Raw genomic sequence first — 25,916 nt, forward strand, 5'->3', positions numbered from 1 at the left:
ACTTAGTTCAGGCTGACCTGGAATTCACTATGTACTCTCTCAGGCCTAGAACTCATGGCAATCCTCCGACCTCTGCCTCCAGAGTTCTGGGATTAAAGGCGTGTACTACCACACCTGTCAGCCTTCCCATTTCTTATTGTTGTTTGTTTTTTTTTTTTTGCTGGATGTTTAGTCAAACACACAAACTTTAAAGCATCATCTTCCACTGTTAAGGCTGGCAATCAATACATGCACTGTATATCTGTCTAAATGTCTTTATGTTATGATAGTATAATATTATAAAGATATATAACATAGATTAATATTGATTTAACCATTAAGATAGGGTTTCTGGATTATTAAACTGCTTACAGAAAGATATATATGATATGGATTGGATTTTTTGGAAGAAAATGGGTCAGTTAGGTTACTCACTATAAAATTTCATAAAGATGTTGATGGGCATTAGTATTTGTAGCATCTTGAATTTTTTCTTAGGGCCTCTTTTGTATTGGCTTCTAAACTGTTGTGTGTAGGCAACAATTATAATTAATAATAGCCTGGAAGGCAAGAGTCCATTGATGAAATGCCCCAAACTTCCCTCCAAGGCTTTGTCCTCAATTCAGAAATATTTTCTGTGCCAGGGAAAAGAGAGAGAAAACACATATCCTAAAGTATAAAGGTTTTCTAATTCTCTTTCTAAAATATAAAGGCTACTTGATGTGAAGCGGAGCTGAATTCTTGAATCACCTGGTTTACAATTGCCTGCAAAGATGGTGCTAAGATGCACGCTTATAGGCCTCTTTCCTGCACTCTTAGCACAGGCCTAGAGGGTGCTGTGTGTGAACACTTCTATTCTCAACACAATTTTTTTTAATTTAATTTATTAGTTTTCTTTTCAGTAAATACAGGCAGTTTGGTACCATTATTTAGGCTCATCTGTGATCTACCCCCTCCCATTAGACCCTCCTTGTTATTGAAAATGGGTCGTGCATTGTGGAGTTAGCCCCCAGTTATTAGTATGATAAATGTCTCTGAAAATCATGACCCAACATGTAACTCTGACATTCTTTCCGCCCCCTCTTCCGCAAGATTTCCCTGAGCCATGTTGGGTTCATTTTTGGTCTGCTTCAGTGCTGAGGTGTTGGGGGCCTCTGAGGCTCTGGCTCTCTGATTTGGTAGGAGTTGATTTTTCTCTGCGTTGATCTCCTTCCCCTTTGTGCTGGTATCCAGTTCACAGGAAAACATCACCCTTGCTTATTTCGCCAGTTGTCCTTAGTTTCAGTTGGGCCCCTTCTGAGGTATGTTGGGGCAGCTCTCTTCTTAGGATCTGCATCTATCTGGAAAAGAGAAGCAGATTCTCCAACGGAGAGTAAGTTAGCACCCAGAAAATTGAGATAACGCTTACTTTTTTGATAGACAGTTTGATAGGTGTAGGCCCTCTTATACCCCGTGATTGATGGTAGCTTGATATTGTAGAGTGGGCTTGTGTTTGGGTATGGTTCTGACTTGTTTCCCAGCTCCAGCTAAGGGTCTAGTACCACTGAGTGGATCAGTTAGCCAAATCAAGAGCAACTGATTCCTCACCATGGCTGTGTACCACTATTGCACTTGTGTGGGTATCACATCCGGTTAATTGTTGCTACTTAGGTTAAACAATGTGTTGCTTGGACAGATCTTGGTCACTTCCCCCAGTCGCCTATGTAGCGCCTTCTGGCACTAGACACGCTGACTGTCTGGGGACTGACTCTCTCCTGGCTTCCAGCCATGTCATTCCATTTTATGTGTCAGCTGCGTATTCTCAACACAATTTGTTTTTAACTCTTAACAGTTTCTCATATGGAATCAGTGACTTTCACTGTGCTTTTTCATCTTTCTTTTGCTCTCTAGTGCTAGTTTCCTATGCAGTTGGTATCTGCAACACAATTTCTTCATCCTGTCTTTCACAAGAGTGTCTTTGCTGTATCTTCTTCATCTAGAACCATATAGACAGCAGGTCTGTTTACAGAGCAGATGACGGGTGATTTAGTTGAAAGAATTCACTTTCTCTTAGTTTTCAACCTAGTCAGGTGAAGGCTAATCACTGTCACCATATTTTCTCTTTGTATGATATTTTATATATGTAGCATTTTATTGGTGTTAAAATAAAGATAATGATGTCTTAGAAATTTAGATCTTATTAGGAATTTTGATTTCTGAAACATAAGAACCCTAAAGTAACTTTTCAGTAGCTGCTGTGTATCACTATAAAGCATGCATGTCATCAATAGGACATATAATAATTATCTTTTAAGCTTTCTATTTATTTCTATTGATACCTATTTAATTCAGTTTTATAGCAACTTATTTAAATTTGTATAGGGAATCCAGTGATGTACATTGAATGTCAATACAATTTTTCTCTTGTGGCATTGGGCATATCAGACACTCTTTTCATAAAAAAACAGAATGTGAGTAACTGTGCCAGAGCTTCTGGCCAATGCAAATGAGCACCAGGTACTTGCTTGCATTTCTTGCTTGGCTTACATGGATGTTTTTGGAATTAAACCCCGACCAGTAGGCTTTTCAAGGAAGTGCCCCTGAGCCATCATCATTCCAACTCTGATGTACTCTTGTGTTTTAAGAAACAGAGTATTCTTTATCCCGTATTGTTGTCTTTCTCATGGTCATACTTGATCACTTTGGCCATAGCTTAGTGATCTATTAATGAACTGACAAGTGTATATGCACACGCATATATGCATATATGAACACATGTATGTATATATGTATTAAACTATGTCATTAAGGGATGCTTAAAATTGAAATAAAATGAAGTTAGTGATGCTAATGAGGCTGTGAAATTAGATTGTACTTATAACATTTGCTTTTATGTTTCTGTAGATAATTTGGAATCCTTCCTACTTCTTCCTGTATATTGCCTTCAGATATAACACTTCAGAATAAAGTATCTAGACTTAAAGTTTCTATATACAACCCAAAGATATTTATGCAAGTGGTCATCTGTAAACAGGTAAACTTTACATTTTTACTTTTGTTTTTGGGCTATACCCACAAATAAAAGGAACAAATTTACATAAGATAATACAGAAATGTACATAGAAAAAATTGATAAAGTCAGTATGTGTGTTTAAATTGGATATTGACTATTAATAAGCTCAAGATTTCCTAATAAGAAAGAGGTGGAATTTTCTAAGGGCCTGTGTCTACTTTACTATGTTAGTCAAGAAGATCATAAGATGTCATCTTCTGTGAAAGTTTCAAAGTAGAGAACACAATGAGGTGCAGTAATGGTGACATACAACCTGGAGTATGCAATCTAAATAAAGCCAAGACAAATGTGCTGGAAACTGAACAAAAGAGCACATAATAAAACAGTGATGAACTGATGAGAAAACATGACTAAACCATGAGAAAAATAATGCAAAAACAGAGAAAAATTATCTTAGAGGGGGGAAAAAGGCTATTTATAATTTAAAGTATAATAACTTTTGAATGGATTGATGTGTGTAACATCTGGGAAGATAGGTTGACTTCCATAGCAAAGTAGGGTTAATTCATATGGTTGATGACTCCAAGAACAATGTGTAATAGGCAGAATACCTTAAGAACTATGAATTTTGTAGAGAGTGTACATTAGGATTCCTAGATGATATTCCTGGAGGCCAGAGTTTTCAGTGGTAGAGAATGTACAGGTCGTAAGTAATATTCTAAACATTCATTAGATTAAAGCTCTGTGTGGAAAATACACACACACACGCACACACACACACACACACACACACACACACACACACGGGTTTTGGAGGCAGAAAACTAGAGAGGTTGAGGGAAAATTGTGGCAGCGTACATATTTAAAGTTTTACATATTTCATTTTATGTGTGATTTTGTTTTTTAAGTTTTATGTTTGTTTTCTGTTGTACTTTGAATGGTGGTATCATCATTTATACACACACATAATGTTCACTAATGTCCTTATCATAGTTTTATCTAATATTATGATTGTGAATGACTTGCTTTTCCTCATTATCTTTATCTTCCTTACTTATCTTTTATCTTTATTTAAAATATTTAAATTCTGTCCTTTTCCTGTTTCAGTTATTGTACTGTAAGAACAATTACTGTCTGCAATCCATAGAATGCCCCATATCCCCAACTTTTTTTGTTTTGGGGGGATCATTTTCTGTTTAATATGACCTATTTGAGTGCTACTGAAGTTCTATCTGGAGTGCTCCAGTGTAAGAAGGCAATCATCTGCCTTATTATGGGGAAAATATTAGTGTTAGATAAGCATCATTTAGGCATGAGTTACAGTGCTATTGACCTCCAGTTCGATGTTAATGAATCAATAATGCACATTAAATAAGGTGTCTTCTAGTCGAAAAATACATCAAAAGTAGTAAGTATAGATTGATGAAAAGGTGATTAGCTTATCAATGTAAATTTATTTCCTTATTCCTCCTATGAACAATGGCTAGCAATATACTTAGCGTTTAAACTAATGTGATTGAACACGACATCCATGAAAAATGAAAATCAGCTACATTCTCCAACATTAGATTAAGAATCTATATGGATCATATGTAAAGATAAAGTCATAATATTTAATCAAAAAGCTGTTACCATAAATAGATGTAAATGAATAAGGAGTACAAGTTTATGTATGTAAAATATGAAATATGTCCAACATATGTGTATGCAAAATATATTTTCTCAGTTAATATGAAATATCTCCTTGGACTACATATTTATAGAATTGAAAATTTAAATATAATATGTAACCTTATTACATATGAGTTTAAGGTTGCATACAGATATATTATAAATATATGCATATTATAAAAATATAAATAAATCTAAGTTGAAGGTGGTTCTATAATTCAAAATAATTCTTGTCTTTTGGTAGAGGGTAAACACTGTGGGCAGGAAGGAAAACATAGAAGCTACCAAATTACAATTGTCTATTGTCCTTTGTTGTAGACCCTGAATCACTGAACATTCATAAAATGTCTAATAATTTCACACTCAGCATTTTCCATTATTAAGTGAACACTTAATCATGCGTAGGCTATTATGCTAATGCATACACTATTTATTTAATAATGGCTGTTATAAGGAATATTTTTCATGGCAATTTCATTTGAAGACTTGTTGCTTTAACAATTACAATGACTCCATGCCACTGAAGTTGGTAGTCACATTTATGTTTTTTTTTTTCCATTAAAGTTTTTTAAATCTCAATTTAGTTGTTTTAATTACATATGTTTTAACTTATGCAAACTGAGGTCATGACGATGGGGGACAGTATTTGTTGGGAATGGTCCCATCCTGATATCGGCCCTACATGTGCTCTTGCCAGTGCTCTGATTTTGTATGAAGCCAGTGCAGTCATTATCCTGTTATTACAGATGATGGAAGAGACACCGTTTTATCATTAGGCTAAATTTAGAGACTTAGTGACAGACTCAGTATATCAAGCTTGAAAGCCCTTCTATTTAACCTTCAAACCAGCAAATAAAGCAACAATAAAAGTATGAGTTTTAAATATACAATTAATTCCAAATGAAACAAGGATGTGGGAAAATGGAATATGGTGAAAGAAAATGCATTTGTTTTGCAAATTTTATATATATATAAATTTGTAATTTTGTGCATAAAATATATAGTTATATATGTAATTACATATATGCCAAAATTTTCTCTTCACATTCTTTATGTAGGAACACACCAAGTACAATATTTGAAATGATCTTGGAATTTCATTTTTTTAATTAAAATATTTTATTTTTGTTTATTTATTTGAAAGAGAGAGATACAGAAATAGGCTGATAGAGAGAGAATGAGCACACCAGGACCTCCAGCCATAGCAAACGAACTCCAGATGCATGCACCCCCTTGTGCATCTGGCTTACGTGGGTCCTGGGCATTGAACCTGGGTCCTTTGGCTTTGCAGGCAAGCACCCTAACTGTTAAGCCATCTCTCCAGACCCTGGAGTTTCGTGTTTTGATCTAACTTGATATATTTTAAATGGTTATACAAAGTTAAATACTGAGTAGGTATAAATTTATGAGTTATGGTAATGTTAATAAATATTCATAGTGAATCTACATGGACTTCCTGTTCTTTTTTTCTATGGGTATAGTTTGCTGCGTGTAAAATGGAAACTCCAACTTCTACTTATATTATCATAGGATTTTGGTATTCATATTTGTGACATGATTTGTGTATTAGTTAAATAAAATATTCATATTGACATTATGATTTAACAGTAGAAAGATTTTTAGAAATGTTATTTATGATTTTTGAACTGACTAGAAAATGCGTCAACCGGTTCTATTTCTAAATGTTTACTGTAGCAGATGTGATGAAGACTACAATAATTTAAACTTATGAATTAGTAATGAAAGACAGTTTAGCTTCCTTTATGCAGGCGAGAGGATTGCAGAGTGAGGTCTTTAATCTTCATAACTGCTTTTACGCTCCAACTGTGCAGTAAAATGTAGCCTACCACACAAATGCCTTTGGTATTTCTTCAGTATTTCTGTAGCTCTTCTTAAGACTGGACACTTTGCAATATAGTACAACCCAATAGAAGGCTTGGATTCTGGATAACTTCTAGCCCCATTGTTATATTCTGCCTGTTTACACAACACTTACAATAAATTTCTTTAAAAAATAATACATTTTTAACAATACTATTTCTAGTGCACATATGTTATAGACTGAAAATAATCCTGTTCTAAAATTGAATAAATGAATACATAGGACAGATCAGTAATTTTGTTATAAAAATCATCTAAAGGCAGACAACTATCAAAAAAATTCAACATTCTAGACAAATATGGTATTGTGGGTATTTTTTTAGCAATTTTATCTTCTATTTTTTTTCATTTTTTATGTATTTTTCTTTTTTGTCAAGATAGGGTCTTGCTCAGGCTGACCTAAAATTCACTATGTATTCTCAGGATGCTCTTGACCTCACAGCAATCCTTTTACCTCTTCCTCCTGGGTGTTGGAATTAAAGGTGTACACCACAATACTTAGCTTTGTCTTAGCAGTTTTAACATTTAAGGATTATTCCAAGGCTACCTTGTATGCAGTATTTGCCGTAGGTCTTACTTGGCCTTGTTTCTAGTTTATTTGACATTTTCAAAGGCTTCTGACATCCAAATGCTTCCCAAGGATCATCAACTTTCTGTGCCTTTGGCAACATACCAGAGACAATCAGCTTAAAAAAGGAAAGCTATGGACTCACAGTTTCAGAGGTGCCTGTCCATAGTCCCTGGGCCCCATCACTTTGGCCAGTGCTGGGAGATTACATGGCTTGGTACATAGTGGAGCAAAGCTATTCCTTTCATGGTGGCCACCAAGAAAAGAGGAAGAAAAGGCCCTGCCCCAATGCTCAAACTTCCTAACACATTGATGTATGTCTATAAATTACATTATAGATGCAGTAGCCAGGGTTTTCTAGAGAGCAGCACTGACAGAATGAATATGTACCACCTATACATTGAAAGGAAAGGAAGTAAGAACAATGCCATGAGGCTGTATGTTTTGAAAATGTGGCAGAAATTAACTCTTTGACTCATTTCAAGCACTGCAAAGGGAAAAGGTTCCTGCACAAGGATAGGAGTGACAGGAAGTGACTCCTGAGACAGTGTCAACTATATGCAGCCAAGATCTAAGCAAGCAGTATTACCTTCCCTCCCCAGTGATGTTGGGGAGACATATTTGTTTAATTCCAAGTGCTTTGAATTGTGTAATATAATTTTCTCCCAGAGGTGAGTTCTAAGAAATATAACAAAAAGAAAAAGCTGGGCGTGGTGGCGCACGCCTTTAATCCAGCCCTTGGGAGGCAGAGGTAGGAGATCGCCATGAGTCCGAGGCCACCCTGAGACTCCATAGTGAATTCCAGGTCAGCCTGGGCTAGAGTGAGACCCTACCTCGAAAATCCAAAAAAGAAAAAAAAAGAAAACCCTTTCTCTACCACGTTAGCAAGAAAGCACGTATTATCTTTGTGATTAAATTCTGAGATGAAAAATCTTCATCATGTATTTTTCATACAATTCTAGATAGCCTCAGCTTTGGAAGGGAAAAACTTTGGATTGAGGAAGTTCTCTCTTTTATATGGTGACATTTCCATTTTCTTCATGCTCACCAATAAGATTGAGCTAGCTTCCAGTGTTTCTTTGTCATATCAGTTTAGAGTTCTTAACTTCCAGTGTTTTTTGTTCTCCAACAAGTTAAATGCTTTCCGTTTTAGATCAGATCACTTAAAGTCATGTGTTCCATATCTTTGTGTGTAGATTTTCTGATGATTTTGTGAATAGAAGTGTTCAATATGTTTTTTTTTTTAAATAAACAGTCCAGTTAACTAGGAAGCCATTTTAATAACTCACAAGAATGACATCCCGAAATGAAAATCAGATTTAACTTGCTCTTCCATTTGTCGTTTGTACAGATCACTTGTGTCTCCAACTGAGAAGCAGAGATGCCACCAGCTTCTAGCGCCCCACCACCGTTCCCACCTCCTCCTGATGGAGGGTGGGGTTGGGTGGTAGTGGGAGCAGCTTTTATTTCCATTGGATTTTCCTATGCATTCCCCAAAGCCGTGACAGTATTCTTCAAAGAAATTCAACAGATATTCAACACCTCCTACAGTGAAATAGCATGGATATCATCCATTATGCTGGCCATTATGTATGCAGGAGGTAAGGCTCTTGGAGGAAATAGAATTCTGGATTAAGAAAGAATTCTATTATGCTGTGTGCTTTACGTGTACTGTGTTAGTGTAGTAAATGCATGTTATAATCAGCTAAAAACAGTTGGTAGTGTAATTTGAACTGAGCTCTTTATTTTGACTCAGTAGAAATGAATGAAGAAAGATTTATATAAGCTAAATTCACTAGATTATTGAATTTCCGAGTGAGATATTTTCTATTCAGCTTTGAGTTGAGGCTGTCCTATGGTGTTGGTAGTGTTCCTGTTATTGAGGTAGCTGGCAGAAATGCTTTCTTTTGAGAGAAAGTGCTTCAGTTTACATTGCCAAAATAATGTCATCAATATATTTTCTGGACTCCTTCAAGTTTGTATAACAAAAATAGTCTCCTATTGATATAAGACTCATGAAATAATGAAATTCTGATATCTAAGTGGCTGTCTCCAATGATGTTATTACATTCTTTATTCACGTGAAAGTGTGAGTCATCATTCAAATGAGGGTATGAGTTATGAGAAAGGATGAATAAATCATTCTAAATGTTCAAAAAATGAAGTTTCCTCATTATGATGTCATCTGTTATCTTTAAATCAGGCTCAGCAGCAGACTAGACTGTCTTACAGGCTTTTAAAAAGTCATTACTTAAAATATATGTGTTTTAGGATTCCATTTTACAACTGGTTATTTAGGAGGGCATTTATGGACCCAGAATGTAAGAATTTAAAGATATCACATGAATTGTCTAGTGTCATTTATTATTTTATAAGTAAAGGTAATGTGATTACTAGTGAGGAGATAAGGTGTTAGTAGTAACAACAAGTAATTATTAGAATTTACTGTCACCCAAGGCCTTCTCCATAGTTTATATGTGTGAAATTACTCTATCAAGCTGTGAGATAAGCGCTATCTTTTTTTTTTTTTTTTTGCATTTGATATCTGTGTAAGGACACAGAAAAAATACATTCCTGAAGTCAAACAGCTCATTAGCAGCAAGTGAAAACTGAGGCTTCAGATGGTTAGTGCCTGTGCTCCCTGCCTATCTCTCATTGTCCTTGTGTCTACCAAGTGACAGAGCCAGCCCAAGCCAGACCTGAAATCGTGATGCAGGGTGTCTCCTGTGCTAAAGCAAGGTCCCTGGCTCAGTGACATACTGATTATTCATTCTTTAAGATGCCATCTCTGATCTTTGGCTGAAGTAAACATTTGCCCATAAACAACCGTACTGTATCTCTCTGTCCACATTGGGGTCTGAATATGTTTACAACTTCTTTTGTATTTTAAGGATTAATCAGGATTAATAGGATTGGCTATGTTAAACTGAGGGAATTTTATTTGATTATCCAAAGGTATCATTGAAACACTGTTTGGCATGATTTGGTTTTACTTTGTTTTGTTTTTTAAACTGTATCTCTAAAATGCTTTCTGAGAATCTTCTTTGGACTTAAAGAAGTGGAATTGTGCTTTTTTTTTGATGTCATAGAAATGCTGTATCTTGTAATCCTACATGTTCTGTGGCTTTGGTGTTCTTAAATAATCCTATGCTGGACTGACAGTTATTTTGAGCTGAGCTCCAGAAGTTGTTATTCTTTAAAATCTGTAAGGGGTGCTGGACTGACAGTCATTTTGAGCCGAGCTCCAGAAGTTGTTAGTCTTTAAAATCTGTAGCCCCCCGCCCCCGCCACCTTTTAGGTACAACTAAAAAGTCTCTTCGAATGACTTGATATCAAGTCCATTGAATTGGAATTTCAGGTTCTATTCATAATTCTCCCTTGAGAAGATTGTTGATTCTCATAGGCGAGATAAAAATCGGTGTGCCAGATGTCAATTCCTGATTCCATTTCTCTTGGTCCTCGGTAATTTTAAATTATCAATGGATGTAGCAAAATGATGTATTTCTTGTTCAATCAGTGTTTCCATGGTGTCTATGACATCATCTACAAATGGTTCCTAATCTTCCTCCCTCTGCTGGACACAGTGAAGGCAGAGAGCATGGAAGATCATCTGGAGTCATTAGGGTCCTGGAATTGAACTTCATTTCAATTCCATATCCTACTGTTAGAACAGTTTACTTCCCTACCTAGAAGCAAGGCCCATATGAAGAGGAAAAATGAAAATTGGATAACACATAGCCAGTCCCAGGCAGAATTTCACACCTTAATAATGCGTCCCACCAACAAGAAGAGAATGTGTTCATAGAGTTGCCATGGTAATATGATAGCCTTTCACTCTCTGGTTGGAACTAAAAGTGTTATTTGAAGAATCAAATAACTTTAATTTTCTTCAATGTAATTTTAATTTTCTCAAACCACTTAATATTAGTACAGAATTCTAAAATATAAATATGCTTGCTAGATTTCTCATATATAACCATTTCCTTTATACGCTTACTTTCCTTTGTAAATATATATAATATAAATTTGAAGAAACACAAAAGAAAAATCTTCTTTTATGTTTTGAGATAGTGTCTCAAAATCAGACATTGGCCTTGAACTCACTGTGTAGTTAAGAATGATCCTGAACTTCTGAGCTTCCTGCCTCTACTTTCTGGGTATACTAGGATTACATCATGTGCCACTACACCTGGTTTGTGAGGTACGAGGTTTCAAGCCCACAGCATTGTGCCTGCAAGACAATGAGCTAAATGCCTAACCTGTCAAAAACCCTTCTAAAATTCGTAAGTACAATGGTTGTTTTGAAGTTATGAAGTTTTAAAATGTAGACCACTTGATAAATAAAATATAAAAAAGTTAAACATGCACAGATACATTTATCTGGCTGCTTTAGAGAAACATCTCTAGACATGTGAGTCTAGACATGTTAGACAATTCTAGACATATTAGTCTGTAGGAACTGCCCTCGCTATGGAGGAAAGTAATGGACGGTAGAAATTCTGACACCCTTCATCTTACCCAAAAACTGGAAATACAATCCAGGTAATGTGTGCTGGATGAGAAACCAGTAACTGCCACATCCACTATTGGTTGTAGATGTCATACCTTTACAGGGCTTATTGGAAGGAAGGATTGTCTGTCTCTTACCCTCATCATAAAACTTTAATTTTTAACAAAAACTGCATATTCTGTCTGATATGGGAGTATTAGCTTGCTCTCTATCTCTGTTTCTCTATCTATCTATCTATCTATCTATCTATCTATCTATCTAATGTGGATAAAACCTATAAAGATAGAACTATAACAAAAGGTGAATATAAAGAAATGACGTGAAAGAAGAGAGGATGGTCAATAGGATATATGTGACATGTAACAAGAAGGAACAAACATACAGGGGCAGGAAATTGGGGAAAGAGGTAGAGGCTGGTAGGGCAGTGTGAATCAACAAAAACAAGTGATTTGAAAATGTAAAATTAAAAATAAACATAATAACACACATGTATTGTACCAGGCATGGTGGTACATGTTTGTAATCCCAGTACTGAGGAGACAGAGTCAGGAAGTTTGCTACAAGTTTAAGCAGAGCCTGCTCTATATAATGAGTCCCAGATCAGCCAAAATAAGACCCTGTATCAAGCACAAACACCACAAAAATAAACCTAAAACCCATGAATGAAAATAATAATTTTCACATTTAAATCAAATAATCTTAATCTGAAAAGTTTTTTTCTTGAACACTGGGGTTGGTAATGCTTTTAAAACCATAGCTAGTTACAATAAAAGCCTGATAGGTTTGATTAATTCATGCAAAGACATTAAACCTATTACATTGTGGTAATGTTTTCAAGTGTGATTGACAAATTTTCTGTGAAATAATGTTGTTTTTTAAATATTTTGAAATTTTTTATTTACTTATTTGAGAGAGGAGACAGATAGAGAAAAGAAATAATGGGCATTCCAAGGCCTCTAGCCACTGCAAACAAACTCTAGACACAGGTATTCCCTTGTGCACATGGCTTATATGGCTACTGGAGAATCAAACCTGGGTCCTTTGTCTTTGCAGGCAAGTTCCTTAACCAGTAAGCCATGAATGTTAAGTGTTTTGTCAAAAATGCATGGTCCTAGGCCTCATCTCTCTTTCAATTGTTAAAACCCAAAAACTTACTTATTAATACACATCTCCAAACTACCCCAGTAGATATTTAACATTGAGGTTTATGAGGTATGGGAAAAAATCAGTATTGTATTCAAAATATTTAAATTTTTACATAATGCTCAAAGATCTCCATTTACAGAGGCTTTTTTGATTGATGATTTTGAAATGAATTCAAAGACCGTGAGGTGAAAAGGCAGGTAGTTTTCTCTGAAGTGTAATGAGTCAAGTAACTGAAATAGCCTACTCAACACAATGATAATTACATTAGCCTGGAGAACATCTAAGATCTGACAAACTCATTAAGGTTTAGCACTCAACTATTAATCACTGCTCTGGGGTCACTGAGAAAGATGGAGCATGTTTTGAGGCCTGGCCTATTATGTCAGGACTAGAGTCTCTTGTAGTAATTAGTTGGCATCTGGGCCTTAGTAGCAAGGTACTATCTTCCTTCCTGATGTCTGAATTAAAAATAAAACTAATAAAAGCTTTGCCAGAATAATGGGAAAGAATGCAAATTATGTTTATACCTTATTTCATCCTTAAAATAATGGCACTAAATTACAGCAACCCACCTGGTTGTCCATATGGTCTCGTGGAGTTCTAGCAAATAGGTCAAACAAAGTCGTCTCCCTATTAATATAGCATTAAGTAGCAGTGGAAAACATTACAGTTTACATTTCCTACACTACCTAGGTGAAGGTGGTGATTTAGTGCATGAACAGCCATTATGTACACATGACTTTTAGTTTGTGTTTGTCAGGTTTTATCATTGATGGATGATGATCCAAGTACAGTTAGGTGTCCAATTGCTAAATACAAATATGTGGTTGCCAGTCTGTGTGACTGCTTCTTGTGATTTTTTTTCAGTAGTATCTCTTTTATCTGGAAAGAGTAAGCCATTCTGGAAGCAGAACTGGCTTAGTCTGGTAATCTGGTCTTCCGTTTTCTGTGAGCAATGATGGTCCAACGTGCTAAAGTAAAGGTGCTGGCTTTGTGATGTACTACTGTGCACAGGGCAACAAGCACTTGACCACCATGCTTATTTTCCTGGAGGCTAAGAAAAGATTTTAGCATAGCATATTGGTGGATATAATATGCAATGTGTATTTTTCTGTTCTTTTTTAAAATTTAAATGAGGTCATTATGTTATTCTGCTTTGTGCTCTAAATGTTTTGGAGATTGTGGGAGAATATGAGTATAATTCATATAGTACTGTGTTGTAGCAGCAATAAAATTAGATGCTCATTGGTTTCTGTATGTGAGATCTCTAGGATCTTCTTAGCTTTGCAAACCCCAGAAAGTCTAACAGGTGTTTTGAGCAATCCTATGCATATGACACGTATGACAAGTGAGATTTTTAAAAATACATTAATACAGATATGGAAGTTTTCCTAAGGAATAAGGTACATTGTGGCAGAAATTACTGTGCTTGTCATTTTACCCATGTGTCCATATGTACTTCCTCAGTTCCCTCCCCTAAGTTGAGGCCAAGTAACTGGTTCTTACAAATTAAATATGAATGGAAGAACATATATTTGCCCTGTATACTTCATAAATGAGGCAATCTGAGCAGCTAGTTTTTTTTTTTGTTTGTTTTTTTTGTTTTTCCCTGCTTGGCATGGCTTTGGGGGAGAAAAACCCTTGCCCTATACAAGGCTGTGAATGAGTAACTAAGCAACACTTATCACACTTCTGGGGATTGTTATACAAAGAAAACTGACTATACTGATGCTGTAAAACATGGAAACCTGCTTGTTTTTTTTTACTCTGTAAGGATCAAGACTGGAGATCCCCTTACTCCATTGAGTTTATATCGTAAGAATGCTCATCCGTGGAAGTCTTTGAACAGTGTTAGAGGAGTCTCCTGCATCTAAAATTAAAAAAGCTTTAGTGGATATTCTTGTGGCCAGTGTTCATGGGAGTACAAGAGAAAGGGAAGCACTTCACAATAAGCATAAGGCTCAAGCCATGCCTGTACAGTTTCCTGTGACCCAATGTCATTGCCGTTCCCAAGATAGCCAGTGAAAGCACAAATGGCACCCCACAAGTATCCTTGCCCTTTAGAAGTGCTCTTGAAAATTATACCCCCACAAAGGGATGATGATCTAATGCAAATAATATAATTCACAAAATGCTCTTTTAGTAAACGATTTAAGAAACTTTGTTGAAATCAATTTTAATGTATGTGCCATAGATAGCAAACCTTTCACTTACTAATTTTTATAAAAAGAATCTATTTTGGGCTGGAGAGATGGCTTAGCAGTTAAGGCACATGCCTGCAAACCCTAAGGACCCAGGTTCGATCCTGCAGGTCACACATAAGCAAGATACACATGGTAGTGCATGCGTCTCCGTCTCAAGTTCGTTTGCAGTGGCTGGAAGCCCTGGCATGCCCATTCTCTCTCTCTCTCTCTCTCTCTCTCTCTCTCTCTCTCTCTCTCTCTCTCTCTCTCTTTCTCTCTCTCTCTCTCTCTCTCTCTCTCTCTCTCTATCTCCCCCACCCCGTGTCTCTAATAAATAAATAAATTAAAATCATTTTTTAAAAAAGAAATATATCTTATCCAGCTGTGATTTGGTTGTAAACAAAAGAAACTAGATTAAAGCACAGTGAGTACAGTCAAAATTTTCTACCCATTGGGAGAAGCATGGATATCAGAGTCCCCCAGGTCAACTAGCATGCATGATTCTAATTGTCCTGAATATGACAACTTTTCCTGACCCTCTGCTGGTTTATTTCTATTTATATACTTCCCCAACAGAAGGAAGATGGTTATGGACTTTTTAGCCTTACATTGCAGGCTCTGGTTTGCCATGCTGTGTCTGTTAGATAGCTTTTCCCTGCATTCTACATTGACAAATTCTGGGGAAGATTGGTAGAACCTGGCTTGGTGAATGAGGGACAAACATTGATAGATTAGGAAAGCTGTGTACCTGAGACCTGTTAGAAAGAAGCATGTTCTGGACAGACAAATCAATCCATCTGCCTTCCAGTGAGGGCTAGCATCAAACATTATTTGGACCTATACTGGTTGTTTTTGAAAACTTGTGTACCCATCACTACCTTTGTGTTAGAAATGGAGAATTTGCAATAGTTCTTTTCAGTTAACCATTTACTTCTGTTTTTTTTTTTTAAGCTTTTAAAGACAGGGTTTTGCAATGTAGTCCAGGCTAGCCTTCACCTAGCTCTGTACCACAGGCTGTCCTCAAACTAGCCTTCTGCCTCAGCTATGCAAATATCAAATGTGTAGCAGGTTTGGGAGGTAAAAATTAAATTTTGTATTTCACATGCACCATGAGTGCCAAATTTAATGTATCATGTCAGAGAATTCACAGTAAGCTGCTTCAACTCCCTTTCCTTAATATTAATGGCCTTGGAAGAATAATTGCACTATTCAAAGAGGCTTAAGTCATTAATCTAGGTGGCTATTCTTGAGCAAAGACTTTCAGTGCTAGTTGGAATTACATAGTTCAAGTTTATTGTGTATCTTTTTGACTCTCAGTTAAGAAGACCTGCTAATGACTAGTACTATACATTCCTTACACAATTATTTATTCATAATCTTGAGAGGGGAGGATGTCCAGAAAAGTTAGCATTGTAACTGGGGATGACGTTTTATGTAATTCTCTTTTTTATTGATTTATTCTATAGATATACATGAGTATCTGCAGTATACAAAACAACAGTTTGGCTGTGGGCAGGTACACTACACCATCAGATGCTGGGCTCTCAGAATATGAAATAGCTACTTATATCTTCCTTTTTGATTATTGTTGTCATAAGTATTAGTAATGAAACACAGCATCATGCTATTGCCTAAAATAGGCGCAGATAGCTGAATGCTTAGGTGATGTCACTTTGAGCTGAAATTAAGGAAGAGTATTCAGCATGAAATAAGAAAAGAAATTAGGGGCTGGAGATATTGCTCAGAGGTTAAAGACACTTGCATAGCTGATGGCCTGGGATCGATTTCCTGGTCTCAACATAAAGCCAGATGCAGAAAGTGCCACCTTTGTCTGGGGCTTCTCTGCAGTGGCAGAAGGCTGTGGAATGCCTCTTCTCTCTCTCCATCCTTATCTCTCCCTTTACTAAATAAATAAATATTTAAAAATTTATTTGTGTATAGAAAGTGGCAGATATTATACACACACTATACACACACACACACACACACACACACACACACACACACACATTCTCCATCCTAACAGAATACAGAATATTCAAGTTCTGTTCACCTAAAGGTGTGATTGCTGTGTAGTGTTAGGTTGGAAGAAGAAGAGGGAGGGGCCTACAACTTACAGGGAGTTATTCTGTTGTATGTTCACATAGACACAGGAGACGAGTACAGGAGAGAGGGCATCAGTGTGTAATATGCATCTGCTTGGGCTACCAGATGAAAATCAACAGGAGACCAGGGTTTTTGTTTTGTTTTGCCTTTGTTTATCAAGGTAGGATCTCACTCTCGCCCAGGCTGATCTGGAATTCACTATGTAGTCTCAGGGTGGCCTTGAACTCATGGCAATCCTCCTGTCTCTGCCTCCTGAGTGCTGGGATTAAAGGCATGCGCCACCACGCCCGGCTTGAGACCAGGTTTCTTTTCTTTTTTTTTTTTATTTTTTTAAAAATTTTTTATTTATTTATTTGAGAGCGACAGAAACAGAGAGAAAGACAGATAGAGGGAGAGAGAGAGAATGGGCGCGTCAGGGCTTCCAGCCTCTGCAAACGAACTCCAGACGTGTGCGTCCCCTTGTGCATCTGGCTAACGTGGGACCTGGGGAACCGAGCCTTGAACCGGGGTCCTTAGGCTTCACAGGCGAGTGCTTAACTGCTAAGCAATCTCTCCAGCCCGAGACCAGGTTTCTTAAATCACAGTAACGTTTTCCTCTTGATTCTGAAGGGGGGATATCCACATGAAAGATGCCAGGACAGGTAGTTTCCAGTTAGGTTTCTCCCTGCCTTCTGGGTGGACTTGTTGCTGTTTTCTCATGGGGCCTATTCTCCATGTGCCTGGGGCCTCACCCTCATCTTACAAGGACATTTGTCAATGGGGGTTAGGGGTCCACCTTGATATGTCTTAAGGTCTTATTTACATTCAGTTAACCTTCTCACATGTGTCCTCTGCATGATAACAGCCAGGGCTTCAAAGTGAACTTTGTAGATCCCGAAATTCAGAACACGTGCCAAGATCATAAGGCTCACTACTTTCTTTCTTTTCTTCTGCATCAGTGTCATGATCCAGAGTGTTACCATGAAGGTGGCTTTCATTATATCCTGTAAATTTCCACAAATACTGAATTAACAAACTATTCGTGTGGGAAATGCAGGGTTAGAACTCTGTGAGCAAAATTTCTATACACTAAGCAGTACATGACCATGTTTTATGTGTGTTTCTCTTTGAAAACTTCTTATTCATATATCATCAACATTGAACTTACAGAAAAAGGCATTACAAGTTATGCCTGCAGCAGGCTTATCTGACACATGTATTTTTTTCATAAGGCACATGATAGACTTCTTGTATTGAAGCATAGTGGCTCCCACATCAGCCTGTGCTTGGGGGATAAAATTAGAAGCAAAATAATCCCCTCACCACCACAGAAAAAAAAAAAGCTCAAAAATATAGGAAATGGGGTATTTCCACGACCGAGGATAGAGCCTGTGTTTACTGTCTAAGAGCTCAAAAAAGGTAGACATTTCCTTGTTTGACCTCTTCTGAGACCATACGCTCAGCTAGTTCCAGTTTTTCACCACATTGAACCTATCCATCAATAACTTAGAAAGCCCTGTGAGCAATGATTTAAGAGTACACTTTAGTGAATAAGCACATGTGCCGACTTAGAATCTACGGATAATGAGGATTGACTCTACCTGGACCACGTCTCTGAAAGAATTATGTCAGACCTGCTGCATTCCCTGTGCTGTGTGTACACACCTGAGGACGGCCCAGTGCTGTACTAGAATTATTTTATCTGTTGTTGCCGACGGTGAGATGAGCCTGCACAGTCACAAAACTCACTTACATAGCATCATTTACCACCCGTATATTATTGGAGATCCTAAATGCACACAGCTTCCACAAGGTACTAAAATATTAACAGTTTTATTGAGCTGTTCTCCATTCAATATTAGGCCTAAGTGTCAAGGTTCTGAAAGGCTCGTATGGAAGCTTTGACTGATTCTCGGAAACGGATGAACGCCCGAGGGCCAGCAGCCGTGGATTTCTCTGACTAGGATGTGCTGATTGTGCTCTAGGAGTCTGGTGGCTTTCGCAGCGTGCTGGCTCCTCGCGCTGTCTTCTGGCCTGAGACTGCACACGTGCTCCATGGTGGGATGGGAGGCACTAGATAGAAGCAACATGTCTTATTTTTTCAGCACATCACAGAAGAAGTATGTCTTCCTGGAATGTTGAAGGGAAATCACACCATTCAGTAGAACCCCTGTCTTCTTCAAATGTCTGTCTTCTCTATTTTTTTTTAATATTTTTAAATTTTTATTTATTTATGAGAGAAAGAGACAGACAAAATTGGTGCATCAGGGCACTGCAAATGAACTCCAAACACATGTTGCTACGTGCACCTGGCTTCCGTGGGTTCTGGGGAGTTGAACCTGGGTCCTTAGGCTTCACAGACATAACAGCTATCTCTCCAGCCCATGTCTTCTGTTTAGATGCTAAGTAAAAGTTGTCAGTAAGACAGTGATTCAAATCTAGACAGGGAGCAAGAGAATTGTTACTGTGGGTAGATGATTTAGAGTTGTTGTTTTTTTCTTTTACTTTTTGTTTCCCAAGTAATCCACGTTTCATTTCCATGGCTTATATTTATAGACCAATGTAATACGGAGTGATACAGAAATGGAAAGTTATAGAATAGCATTGTTATATCTTTTGGGGCCAACTAATTTGAAGAAAAAAAAAAACGTATAGAGAATTCAAAACATTTGGACTTATTTCTCCCCTGACTGCTATTATATTGGTAGAAAAGTGAGGTGGTATATGATTGCTTTAGTGTATTTTCTAAATCACATGTGATATGTTTTAGACTGTGGATAAGTTTTTCAAAAGCAGCCCAACTTGTCTCTGATATTTGCCTACAGGCTGAATCAAACACAGCCAGCTAGAAGGTGAGGCCTGCCTGTTTGTGAAGCTGATCCCTAAACAAATTGCCTTTGCCTGTGTATAATGAACCTTCCAAACTGCACACACGGGAGGGAGAAAGACAAGGCTTCTGTGCACTTCCAAGTGCACATGTGAAACTTGTGATTATGGCCTGCCTTGTTTTACTCTTAGCTTACTGAGTGAACCAGCAGTTAATGTTGAACACTTACCAGAGGTAGATTTCTACTTGGAAGTAAAATTACAGGTTGAAAAGCAATAATCTTCCGCTCTACAAATTCTGTAGTCATACACAAGGAAGAGGGTGAGAGGTCGGAGTCAGAACATAACTCACAAAGTAGCTGAGCTTCTGTTTGATTTCAAATAGTATATCCTTTCTGCTTTAGTGAAGTCGTAAATGTTGACCACAGGCGAGGTTAGTAAGTCAAATGAAATTAGCTGCATATATCAATAATAGATTTCATTTCCATGATGATTATATAATAGTAATGAAGTACTGAATATAACTATTTATAGTTTTTTTTTCTTTCAAAGAAGTACTTCTTTTTTTTTTTCCAATGACATTCTATTTAACATATACCTTTGGAGTTCTTAATTATTGATTTTTAAGGCTCTACATGCATTCTTTTCCAAAATATAACCCACACCTCCAAAATGAGTAATTAATTTTTTTTACTAAGTTTTAAACAAAATCGTTTTATCTTTTTAGTTTGTTTGTCCATTATTTTATTTATTTATCTAGTTTTGAGAGGCAATAGCATGATGTAATGCTAGGTTGAGGTTTAAGGATAGAACAGTTTGCTGTGCTTAGAATGCAAAGTTGCCACCCACTAGCTGAGTAGCATTTCTGGTGAGATAATTCTATTTTTATTCTTCCATTCCTAACATAAAAATCCCTGTTTTCATAAGCACATATTTCTGAATTATACTGACTGGCTTCATCTCTACTAATAAAACTCAGTGAGAATGAACTGTGTGGATATCTGAGCAAATACAGTTATAAACTTATAAACACTTTTAAAACATTGTTTCAATTCAGTTATATTAAGGCAGTATTCTAACATTGAGCTTATTTAATATTTTTTTCAAAATTAAAAATTATACAGTATTGTGGACATTTCTTCATTGTGGAAACTTGGAAAATTGGATAAAAAGTAAAATATACCATGACCATAACTGCCTTGACTTCATTTCATCTTAAAAGAATTATAGAAATAAGAAAATGAGCCATTGTTCTCTCACCTTGAGTACCTTTACAAATTATATAGTTAATGAAAATCCAAGTTTTGAGTTCAATGTTCTTGGCCTCCATCCTCCCCACTTTTTTTGTCTTTTTCAAAATAATAGACTGGGAAAAGCTACAAAATCATTAGAATTGCATAAAGGTCTCTGTGCTTTTGGCATTTGTTGGGAATTCCCATGATCAGGCCTAAATGAGCACCTGACTCCACCATGCAACCAGGGGACTTCACAACAGGAGCTGACCCTGTGAGGAACACTTATTCATGGGTTGGTGTTTGCTTTTGAAGTAGCCTATACTTCTTCTAATAAAGCAGACCAATCATACTTTCCCTCTAAAAAGGCAGACTTTGCAAATCTAAGAAGAGTTATAATAAATCAGTATTTAATATTAAAGGTTATGGTTTATGTGAATAGATATTTTAACTAAATTCTACAATGTAAAATTTTAGTGAGAAAGAAGATGGAAAGGTAGGGCCCAAAGACAAGCCTGAAAAAGACCAATTTCATAAAATAAGGTAGAAATGGCATATTGACTTTATAATGGCAGTGAAGAATAAATTAAATCAAATTTTGTAAAAGAATCAAATAATATTTAAAGTCATTAGTAACAATTGTTTATATACAGAGAAGCAATGATATTTATTATATATTTTATTTTAGTTATTTATTTGAGAGAGAGAGAGAGAGAGAGAGGCTTATAGAGAGAGAAGGGACATGCCAGGGACTCCAGCCACTGTAAATGAACTCCAGATGAATGTGCTACCTTGTACATTTGGCTTATGTGGGTCCTGGGGAACCAAACCTGGGTCCTTATGGGCAAGTGCTTTAACTGCTAAGCCATATCTCCAGCCCCTGTTATGTATTCTTTATCGATAATCCATCTATCCATTACTGTAGTTTATTTTATTGTAAATTTACTAAGAATGAAATGTCATATTAATCTTGTAAGCAAGTATTTTGAAAAGGTCTCAAATGTAGGTTTTAAATAAAGGTCTAAATTTTTTGTTAGCTTTTCTGCTACCTTATTTATTTATTTTTTGGTACTTCAGGATAGTGGCAGGTGCTCCAGTCATGCATTTTCACCAGTACCTTGCCACCCCATGGCACCACTGTCGGAAGACAGGCAGCATTTGGGTTGTGACTGATAGGTATTTTTTACATTACTGTCACTTATGTACTTTTAATTGGCTACTTCTTTTTAGGTCTTTTAACTTTTTAAAAATTTATCAACACACATGCATGTATTCAATTTGCAGTACTTTGAAATAGATTTTAGTCTTTTGAAGGTATAACTAGTTCCCATGCCAATAGAAATAAAGTTCTGTTTTGAAAAGTATCTGTCATGGTAATATGTACTTCTTTTATTCTAAAGATAAACATAAAGAAAAAAACAAAGTTTTGAGTCACATAGAGCTGCTCGCAATGTCTCATTTAGCATAGTGTCTATTCCCTCTGAAATTTTTATTTTCTTTTTTTTTTAAGTTTATTTAAATGTTTGAGAGAGAGAGAGAGAGAGAGGGAACTGGATGTGTCAGGGCTTCTAGCCAATGCAAACAAGCTCAAGACACCTTGTCAATCTGGTTTATGTAGGTACTAGGAAATCAAACCTGGGTCTTTTGGCTTTGCAAGCAAATGTCTTAACCACTAAGCCATCTCTCCTTAGTATTTTCTTTACCATTTGTGTGGGGGGGGAGGGGTTATAAATCCCAACCTAACCACTGCTGTATGCTTCAAAGTGATTTAGGGAACAATCCTCCTCCTCATCATCATCAGCAGCAGCATCTACACCTCATCCCCTCCCCTCCAAGAACTCTTGCCTCTCAGTGTTTAACTCATCTCCAGGAAGACCCTTACTCTTGTGGTGACATCCTCAGACAAAAGCTACCAATAATTTTGAAAATCTTATAATTTCAAATTTCATATTTTATTTCTACTCCTTCGTACTGATCTCCTGTCCCGTTTCTTTTAGCATCACCAGTCTCGTACTCCTTCAGCACTGTTAATCCGCGAGCTTCCTGACACTGCCACGCTCACCTCACACCTTTGTCTCCTGTGGCTCCCTGTCCTGCTCCCGGCACTAGCACTGCCCATGGGCTAGTCCTAGAGTATACCAGACGTGCCTTCACTTTACAGACGTCTGTACCTACAGTTATTTTCCCTTTAGATGAGTAAATGGCGTCACACCTTGTCCCATTTCTGTTAGACATTTATGTAAACTTCAGCCTTCCATAGAGATTATCTAGAGCTACCCTAAATTCACCATCACTTCCGTACAATTCTAACCTTCATTCTTTGAGGTATATTTCTCCCATGATCTAGTTTACTGTTTATGCAGACGCCACTGTCCTATAACACTGTCTGTAAAAATAGAAGTGTCCTTTAAATCGGTCTATCCCATAAATGTTATACACTAGCCACATGGGGCTACTGAATACTTTTAAGTGAAGATATTTAATTTTAAGTAACTTAAATTTTAATAGCCTCAGTCAATTAATGGTTGGCATACTGCACAGTGTACATTTGGAATATAATATTTTATCACCCCTCTTATCAAAATTAAAATATTGCTTATATAAAGGATTAAAATCTGAGCTGCTCCAGCCCTTCCTGTGTGACTTAATAGTGTGATGTGTAGGAATTACTTACTGTCTTGGTATTCATGTCCCTTCCTTGGATGTTTTTCTGATTTAATAAGCATGTGTTAAGTTTCTCTTGTTTTCTAGGAATTATTCCATATTATGTTCAGAAATACCATAAGACATGGTCCTGACAAGGGGTTTCTTTCATTTAGGAAGAGATCTAAGTAAAATTATTATAACTGTGTGATAATCTTAAAAATAAATGCATGTCCTTACATTAGAGAAGTATGAAAAAAATACAAGATAGGGTTAATGCTAAAAGAATAGTAACTAGAAAGGAATATGTTGAGACTTCTTGAAGAAAAGGAAGATTTCTATTCGTTGTACAAATGCAAAATGAGGAACGTAATAGTGGAGATAAAATGTATATGAAGATATAATGTCTATTACATACAAATTTGCGGTGTTGATTATAGAATCTTGGGACTTGCACATCTTAAGAGCATTGTACTGTCCTTATGTGATTTTAATCGTGTAGATACCTCCTATGCTCCATAAACAGTCAAATACCTCGTAGGAAAACTGTAGAACAGAAAAGCCTGAAAGGCAGTGGAAACATGATGTAGTTTTTCCTCGTTTTCCAGTGGCACACAGTTCTCATGCATCTCTCTCCCAACCGCAAAGGACTAGCGACAGTGGAGTCAAGAGGACTGGCAACATCATGAAAGAGCGTAGCTCCTTTGCCTTCCACTCCTGCCAGAGAGCACACCCCGTGCCGCCCCTGAAAGCTAAGCTAACTGGCATAGGTCTATACCAGGTCTCGGGTCTGTAGAGCATATGAGTGGTGGGGTGTATATGGATAGAAGAAAAGGAGTCTGTGGGTTTTTGTATTAAATGTAGGTAATGAAAAGCATTATAACTGAATTTGTCAATCTGACATATTATCTCCTGAGAAAATCCATCTTGTTCTGTGTAATACATGACAACAAGCTGGCATTCCTCAGGGGCTTGATCTGAGGTGTTTACCAAGAGGCACAGTAGAGCACAGCCACAGCCTAAAACAGAATCATGGTTCTATAGATACTTAAATTAAACAAAGTAGTATTAATTTTTATTTTTACTCTATTATAATGAAATATATATTTAAAGGAAATTGTGTTTTATCCCTAAAGTATAAAGATGTATACATTTAATAGTGTAGCATTCCATCCTATATAAATCTTATAACTGTAAAAGGAAAGTTCTGCTATAAGAAGCCAATAAGTGAGTTAAATTATGTAATTGTCCTAAGTAATGAATTGCTCCAAAGAAGAATCAATGATATTCCAGTACTGACAAATAATAGTCTATCTCCAAATATGAATGCCTTCCCTGAGTAACATGTCCATATTTTTTTTTAAATTTTTTATTTATTTATTTGAGAGTGACAGACACAGAGAGAAAGACAGATAGAGGGAGAGAGAGAGAATGGGCGCGCCAGGGCTTCCAGCCTCTGCAAACGAACTCCAGACGCGTGCGCCCCCTTGTGCATCTGGCTAACGTGGGACCTGGGGAACCGAGCCTCGAGCCGGGGTCCTTAGGCTTCACAGGCAAGTGCTTAACCGCTAAGCCATCTCTCCAGCCCTCCATATTTAATCATAGGTGTATTGAAACTAATTTGTGCTTGTACTTTAAGTTGTTGGTGAGTTCCTAATGTTATGATACATGTATATTTTACCATGAGCAGCTAGAAGCCACACTCAACTGAGCACAATCTTACATTGTTTAAAGAAATGTGATTACATGAATGCCTAGACTTCTACAGAGTGAGACAATTTGGCTTTGTTGATTTACTTTACATATTAGGAACAGTGTGAGTGCTGCAGAAGCCATCAAAATGGGCAATTGTTGGATGAGGATGCTGGTCCTTCCAGGCCTTTAAGTTCGTATGTCAAATGTTTCAGGTATATTTCTCCTTGGTAGATCAGTCTCAGTTTTCCTAGACCCAGTATAGGACTGGGCAATACTGCAGTGGCAAATTCTGCTTAGTATGCTTGATTAGCAGCTCAGCAAAGAAAATAAGTTAATAAATAAATGAATAAAATACATATTCATAATATTTTTTTCTACTAGAAATCATTTTCCTCAAATTATTTCACCACAAAAGTTTTTTGTAGATTTAAAACAATTTTTAGAGCTGAAAAGCTGGCTTAGCAATTAAGGCACTTGCCTGCAAAGGCTAAGGACCTCGATTCAA

At 36.8% G+C, this 25,916-nt stretch overlaps 1 protein-coding gene across 6 annotated transcripts in view; it reads left to right on the plus strand.

Moving 5' to 3' along the window:
• Slc16a7 (solute carrier family 16 member 7) overlaps positions 1–25,916 on the plus strand; it is a 174,553-nt gene that overhangs the window by 103,806 nt on the left and 44,831 nt on the right. For 5 of the 6 annotated variants that reach the window (XM_045152693.1, XM_045152694.1, XM_045152698.1 and 2 more), the window contains 2 exons: positions 2,863–2,992; positions 8,443–8,692. In XM_045152693.1, the coding sequence (XP_045008628.1) occupies positions 8,473–8,692 (220 nt within the window). In that variant the 5' untranslated portion in view covers positions 2,863–2,992; positions 8,443–8,472. The remainder of the gene's footprint in view (positions 1–2,862; positions 2,993–8,442; positions 8,693–25,916) is intronic. The other variant, XM_004650043.2, reaches the window with a different exon arrangement.

The sequence above is a fragment of the Jaculus jaculus genome, chromosome 6, assembly GCF_020740685.1.
Source record: "Jaculus jaculus isolate mJacJac1 chromosome 6, mJacJac1.mat.Y.cur, whole genome shotgun sequence".
Lineage (NCBI taxonomy): Eukaryota > Metazoa > Chordata > Mammalia > Rodentia > Dipodidae > Jaculus > Jaculus jaculus.